This window comes from Galeopterus variegatus, unplaced genomic scaffold (assembly GCF_000696425.1).
Source record: "Galeopterus variegatus unplaced genomic scaffold, G_variegatus-3.0.2 Scaffold107, whole genome shotgun sequence".
Lineage (NCBI taxonomy): Eukaryota > Metazoa > Chordata > Mammalia > Dermoptera > Cynocephalidae > Galeopterus > Galeopterus variegatus.
The window spans coordinates 995,531-1,003,113 of record NW_007726218.1 but is presented as its reverse complement, the minus strand read 5'-3'; the positions used below and the strand labels follow the sequence as shown (position 1 = coordinate 1,003,113).

At 44.4% G+C, this 7,583-nt stretch overlaps 1 protein-coding gene across 1 annotated transcript; it reads left to right on the top strand.

Annotated features, from left to right (window-relative positions):
- The first annotated feature begins 557 nt into the window (after window positions 1–557).
- On the top strand, window positions 558–6,241 carry ZMAT2 (zinc finger, matrin-type 2). Its single transcript, XM_008585764.1, has 6 exons — window positions 558–612; window positions 953–1,046; window positions 2,118–2,241; window positions 3,597–3,670; window positions 4,189–4,334; window positions 5,181–6,241. The coding sequence occupies exons 1-6, from the start codon at window positions 595–597 to the stop codon at window positions 5,322–5,324; spliced, it is 600 nt and encodes a 199-aa protein (XP_008583986.1). The 5' UTR covers window positions 558–594; the 3' UTR covers window positions 5,325–6,241.
- The last annotated feature ends 1,342 nt before the right edge of the window (window positions 6,242–7,583 follow it).

Here is a 7,583-nt window from a genome sequence, read left to right as displayed (position 1 = left end):
TACAGATTGAATGACTATAACCTTCCCCAGTTGAAGGAAAAATGAGTTAACCAAAGGGTGATAGCATTGTTTCAAGACAAAGAGCGCAACTGCAAAAAGTACTTACTTCCATTCGTGCGTTGACAAAGGACGCAGCCTCGCAAGGTTCAGAGTAGCTTCCGGCCATATCCCTAGTGCGTGCGAGTGAGTGGGGAAACTAGAACCCCTAATAGTGCTTCAGCCTTAAGGAAGGTTTAGAAACTCTTGACAAGTCATGCAAAGTTGACTAGACTAGATCAGAAGGCACTGTTTCCGAACTTCGGTTTCCTAGTTTGTAAGAGACAAGTTGACCAAAATCTACCAGCCCTTCAATGCTCATTTTGAAAGGGCCAGAAACATTTTCAGGCGCCCTTACTTCCGCGTTGCTTCATATTCCCTTTGCGCCTGCGCCATCTCCTTGGAGCAGAGGCGGGGCCAACCTGTTTTATTAGCCCTCCCCAGTCCTTCGCTAGTTTAGAGCACGAGACTCTAAGCTTATTGGAGCGCTATCTTGCCTTACGGCTCCGGGCCGCTTTTTACGGCATTTTCCGGCTTTCCATTCACTTCGTTGTGAAGATGGCGTCGGGCAGTGGGGTAAGTGTTGTGTGTGAGGAGGAGGTTTGAGGGGTGAGGGTGGCTGCTCAGCACTGAATAGACAGACTCCGATACCCGACTGGCTTCCCGACACCTCCTCACGATCCCAGGGACCGGATTCGAGAAATCCCCCGTAAGGCCCTGGCACAGGCTCCTTGGAATCGTGGAGGTCCTGAGGGTTAGGGTCCTGAGGCCACCTCAGCCTTCAGGTTCTGTCCAGAAAGGCTTCGCTTTCGGAAGGTCCTGGGGCCGCCTTGGCGGTGAGGACACGGTTTTCTCAGTTTCTCTAGGGATCAGGATACGATTAGCGTCGGATCTTGAGCGCTTTTTTCCCCCACAGACAAAAAACTTGGACTTTCGCCGGAAGTGGGACAAAGATGAATACGAGAAGCTCGCCGAGAAGAGGCTCACCGAAGAGAGAGAAAAGAAGGATGGTAGGTGCCTGCTGCATCAAGGGCTAAGGGTATCATAGAGGCGATGCAGTGGCTGGAGAGTGGGTGGGGAGTTGAAATGCGCTGCCCTCCTACCCGGTGTAATCTCTGGTAGAGTGTTGCCTGTTTGGTCCTCGGTTCCTATATATATAAAATGAGAGCGAAGAGGTGGACTGTAGTGGTTTGGAGGTGCTCTTCAGCTCTTTTGTCTTCTACTTCCTTGACCTCCCTTTGCTTGGCTCAATTAGTACTTTCCTTGAAGAACAGAGAAGAGTGGACTTCTTAGTAGTGATGAGAAGTTAAGTGGTGTACTTTGCTGCTGTGCAGTACTGCTATCGACGACTCCTCTTTCCCTTGAAATTTCTTAAGGGGGAGGAGAACATTCCTCGCCCAATCAAGACCTTCCTGTATACTCTGAGAAAAGCGGGGATACTCAACAGGAACATGTGATTGTTTCAGCTAGTGCTTAGTGCTGTTTCTCGGTGCTTTGTACAGTGTCAGGGAGTTAGATTCCTTGCTTAGATAGATTCCACTTTACAAGAACAAATGTCTTATTTTTGCATCTGTTTTCAAACTGTGTATTCTTCCGCTTTACTTTCACACCTTGCATACTAACCTTTTTAGTTTTTACATAACATGTATAATAAATAGTGCTTGGCACATAACACTTAGTTCCTAACTGTTGGTCCCCTTTTAAAAATTTGACCCAGCTTTCAGCTGGGTCCTTTCTGTTTTATACTCAGGATATCTGCCTCTTTTGAGAAGGTTGATTCTAGTGAATATTCAGAACTCCTCCCCTCGATTAAGTTAATCAATGAGTAGAAAAGGTACTGCTTTTAGACTTGCTGGCTTTAAGGTGGGGGAAAGCTTTAGAGAGTTAGGGATCGCTTGTCATTTTTTCCTGTATTCAGATTCTCCCTAGCTGCTGCTTGAAGTGCCTGTTGTGTCCCGTCTTTCACGAATCGAAAAAGAAATGGAAGTAGACCTCTGAATTTTGGGTTTCATGCATTTCTTTTCCTTTCTGTTTGAGGAACTGTAATATTGAAGTGACTTCCTTCCACCCTTATGTTTCAGGAAAACCAGTGCAGCCAGTCAAGCGGGAGCTCCTGCGGCACAGGGACTACAAGGTGGACCTGGAATCCAAGCTTGGGAAGACAATTGTCATTACCAAGACCACCCCACAGTCTGAGATGGGAGGGTGAGTGGCTTTTCATTTTTCTCTACAACCAAGAGTGGGTCTAATAATGTTGGTTTTTGGAAGTGTTGAGGAGGGTCCTCAGCCCCAGGATAACAACCTTGTTGCCTGTAGTGCCTCTTGGAGGGGTGACTTTGGACTTCATATTAATAGTGTAACTACTCCTTAATATCTTAAAAGGGATTATTTGTTCTGTCAGAGAAACAAATAAAGGAAGGGACTACTGAGAAGATTTCTAGGTGGGAAATTAGATGGAGCTAGAATGGAGCCTAGGAGTTGTTAATAGTGAAGAAAGGGGGTTGAAGTTCCAGACTGGTTGCAAAGGTTGTAGTTGTTTTGGATTGCCTAGTTATGTAGCTTCTTCCCAGGCCAAAACTATAACCTGTAGGAAGAAGGGTCCCACAAGAACTTGACACCCTGTTGCCCACTACTACTTCTCTGTCCAGTTAGGTTTTCTGACAGGAGGACAACACAGATTGCAATGAGTGACACTTTTCTGAGCTGCTTAGTAAATTCACTGTTGTGACTTCTCTCTGTATTAGTTATCTGTTGCCATGTAAATTAAGATTAACCCAAAGTTTAGCAGGATAAAACAACAAATAGCTTACCATTTCTTCAGGTAAGGAACCCGAGAGTGGCTCATGTAGGTGGTTCTGGCTCAGGGTCTCTCATGAAGCTGTAATCAAGGAATCTGCTGGTCTGCATTTATTCGAGACTTAGGTGGGGCTGGAGGATCTGCTTCCAAGCTCTCTCACATGTATATGGTTTGGAGGCCTAAGTTCTTCACCCCATGGGTCTTTCCATGGGTTTGCTCACAACAAAGCAACTGATGTCCCCAGAGCAAGTGATCCACACAAACAAAGACAGAAGCCATGGCTTTTTTGTCTTTTGACCAGTAAGGGGATCGCAACCCTCAGCTTGGTGTTGTCTGCACCACGCTCAGCCAGTGAGCGCACCGGCCATCCCTATATAGGATCCGAACCCGCAGCCTTGGCGCTAACAGCACCGCACTCACCCGAGTGAGCCATGGGGCCAGCCCAGAAGCCATGGCTTTTTATTACCTAATTTTGGAAGGGACATACCATCACTGTTGACATACTGTATTGATCACACAGACCACCCCTGGTACAAATGGGGAGGAGACTACACAGGGTAGGAATTCCAGGAGGGCAGGGCTTATTGTGGGGGCTGTCTTGGAAGATGGCTACCACACTTTTCCAAGAGCTAAGGCTTTATGGAAATGAAGCCTTAAAATTTCTAAAAGGAAAGTTTGCCTAAAAAATTGTGTTTCTTTGTTGAAAACGATAAGATCCTTAAAACCAGATTTGATGCATGTGCTGTTTCTTCCTGTTTGTTAGATATTACTGCAATGTCTGTGACTGTGTGGTGAAGGACTCCATCAATTTTCTGGATCACATTAATGGAAAGAAACGTAAGGCTTGGAGTAGTTTGTGACTGGGGCTGGGACTGTGTTTTAGAGGTGGGGATAGAGGATAAGGGTGGTTTTCATTGGGTGCTTTTTTGGTGCCTGGGGAACTCTCCAGTGGCTTAAGCACAGGCCATTTTTTACTTCATAGTCTAATATTTCTGGAGGCTCTGAGGTAAGATACTGTTCTAGGCCCTCAGCAAGCCCAAACCATGTTCTCCTTGGCCCAGCTGTCCCTACTGGTGCTTATCTCCTCAGTAAGGGCAGGTGAATGCCACTTGCATCTTATCTGGGACTGCTGCTTCTTGGAACAAGTGAGGACAAGGGAGTTTATTTTAGTCATAATTATTTTGGCTGAGTTTTATGAGAAGATTTTTTTTTTTTTTGGCAGCTGGCTGGTACAGGGATCCAACCCTGGTCTTATTAGTACCATACTCTAACCAACTAAGCTAACCCGGAGGAGACTTTTTGAGGGGCTGAGGCTGTTTTAATACCTTTCCTTCTTCACTGTTGATCCCACCCAGATCAGCGAAACCTGGGCATGTCTATGCGTGTGGAACGTTCCACTCTGGACCAGGTGAAGAAACGTTTTGAAGTTAACAAGAAAAAAATGGAAGAGAAGCAGAAGGATTATGATTTTGAGGAAAGGATGAAGGAGCTCAGAGAAGAGGTAGGGCTGTCCTATCCTTCTCTTCCCCCACTCCCCACCTCCTACACCCCCCAGCTTTGAGTTTTATGTTGTGAATCATGGAAGGACCTCTTCCTCGTGCCACTCTTACCCTCAGAGTTGCATCTGCTGAATTTCTGTATAATAAGGGAAATTTTTATTGCCTTTGTTTGGGACTCTCATGATCTGAAGGAAAATGCTTCAAACTTACCATTTTCTCCTGGACTTTCTGGGCCATACTTTTTTGGGTTGATTAAACACTTAATTTTTTTAGAGTGGTTTTAGATACACACCAAAATTGAGAGGAAGGTACAGAGATTTCCCATTTACCCCCACCCCCATACATCCATATCCCCCCCCATAATTTTTTTTTTTTTAACACTACAGGAGGGATTAACTAAATACACGTAGTCCACCAGAGGCCTGTGGAACCAGGCTGACTGGGTCAGAATTTTGTTTCCTCCACTTACTGGCTGTGATTCTTTGGCAAGTTACATAATCGCTCTGTGCCTCAGTTTTCCCATATTAGAGATCTTAGTATAATATACATGAAGTACTCAGAATAGTTTCTGGCATGTACTACATGCCCCAGGATGTTAGTTGTATGGTTTTACTTCCGTAATCCTGTTAAGAACTAGAGACGAACTGGAGCGTAGGATTGATACGTACTCTCCAGAGGCTAAAACTTCTTTCTTATAATCTTTACAGTGGCTTTTACTCTGCCCTTGAGATTTTATTTGTCTTTAATTATTTTTTCCTAAATATAGAAAGGAATCTTGAAGCTTACATGTTTCTTTCCTCATTTGACTTAGGAGTCTGAACTGATTCTGAGTGATTTTCCCCTCCTAGGAGGAAAAAGCCAAAGCGTACAAGAAAGAAAAACAGAAGGAGAAGAAAAGGAGAGCTGAGGAGGACTTGACATTTGAGGAAGATGATGAGATGGCAGCTGTGATGGGCTTCTCTGGCTTTGGTTCCACCAAGAAGAGTTACTGAGGCTTTCTATGCTTGGCCTAACTTTGGCCTATGCTGGACCTAACTTTGTGTGTGGGAGGGGTCATTTCTTTTTGGGTACTGGGGAAAGTCCTTAAGAGTGTCAATGGGGAGGGCTAAAGGGTGAGTGTTTGTGGTTTCCCTCTACTGTGGGAGAGGGCACAGGATACAGAGGTAATGCTGTGGCATATTCCTTCAGCCTCAGTATATCACTGGAGTCACAAGACCTCTGCCCATCTGAGTTCCCAATAAAGAAAAACCTCCCCTTCTGAGGCTGCTTTCCCAAAATTCCCCCTCCATCTTTACCTCTTCATCTATCCAGCTTCTTGTCTGAGCATCCTACTTTTATCCTATGATCTGCCTTGTTTTAATTTTTACTCTTGTGTAGCCTCCAGCAGAGGAGAGGGTGCTTTAGGGCCCTGTTTCCAGCTGATGACATATCCTTGACCAGCTCCCTCCTCCCATCCTGCCCTATGCATGCATGTGTACTTCTGCCTGAGTTAATGGTGTGTGCGGATGTGTGTGCATGAATCCGTCATATAGAGGGGGCCTGAGCTAGAATCTCAGAACATTGCTGCCCTGGGGCCTGATGTTCTTGGCTTCCTCAGAGCATGTAACAGGAAATTAAATGGGATGAGTGTTTGGTGTGGTTTGTGTCTGGTGAGTTTTTTAAAGTTGTTCAAATGTAGACTGTTTTTAGCTTCTCTAGTTTGTTTCATTTTACTGAGGATTTCTCTGTTATGTCTTCCTTGTGAGCAGGCTCTTGAAAGGACCTGTTTGATGCAAAAAAAGAAAACAAAAAAACCCCAAAACAAACTCAAAACCTCGATATGGGAGACCTTGGGTCTCAGAGGCTGTTCAACCTGTATAATAAATGGCATTGACTGGGCCTGTTTCACATTTGGTGGGAACATTCCATATTCTTACCTGTGTATATTTGTTTTTCCTTCCCATACTGAGGATTTCCATATTGAGCTTTTTCTTTCTTCTTCCTTCATTTGACCCTGTCACTAGTTTATTTTATTTTTGCCTAGGTTCCTTCACCATGAGTTGTATTTTCCTCTGATATGGGATGTGTGTCCAGAGCAGCCTGGACAAAACTATTCCTATAATTTCAGCCTCCGTTGAACTTCTTTTTTTTGGAACAGCAGAGCTCAGGGTTGAACTTAGTGTTTTTCTTATGTGCCTTACTCAGTCTTGACAGTATTAACATTTTATGGGGGCACTGCTGTGCATTGTAGGATGTTTATCAGCATCCCTAGCCTCTACCCACTAGGTGCCAGTAGCACCCCCTCCCCCAGTTGTGACAACTAAAGATGTTTGTGTCCTCTGGGAGGGGGCAAAATTCTCCCTCCCTACTCCCTTTTGATAACCACTGAGAAGAAGGTGCCTTCTATATCAGGGACTAACTTAGGAATTAGATGGCACAGACTGGTGAAATAAAAACGAAACAAAAAACCCTGTGGTTTTTTATCCCTTGGGGCGGTTACTATGCTGGGTCCAGGGGATACAGAGGGAAAAAAAGTCACACATGCACAAAGAATAATAGTCAAACTTAAGCAGATGAATTCTATAACTACTTTTATTGGTTCTATGCCCTGAAAAAATGGGTTAACAAGGCTGCTACCATATGGCTAGTTTTCTTTCTCTGCCCCATTTAGCTCTTCACATACCTTTTTGTGACATCTAAACCACTGTGGGTCCCACAAAGCACCATACTCTTCCCTTTGAACTTTTGTGCAAAATTCCCTTGTTGTCAGGTATGCTTTTTGCCTAATTAATTTCTGATGCTGAATCTTGCCACTGAGAACACTTATATGAATATGTCTCCATCTATTGGACCAAGGCTTGGCTGAAAGTTTTGGATACAGTAAATATTTATTGGCCAGTTGGGGGCATATTAGTGGGTGCTTTCCTTAGCAGGAATATGTGTGCTCTAGGTCCTTGGGCAAGAGAGTCTACTTTAGTTGACTGTGTCTTTTTGTTATCCCTTTCAAGGCAGGCTTTGGAAGGTTTTAGTGAGGTGAACTTCATGGTTCAATATTCATTAGAAAACCATCTAATTCAAGTTAGCTTCAAATTATTTTTCTCCATTTGATATAGTGGGATCTTAACTCTGGTCACTTCTAAAAAGCAACTGAATTTTCAGGTTTTTTCTTGGGATTGGGCAAATGGTTTGAGTCTTGAAGGGGTGTGTCTAGGTCATGGGTGTTTGGAAAGGCTCAAGGTGGTGGCTTGGAAAAGGGGAGAAAGGAGATGGAA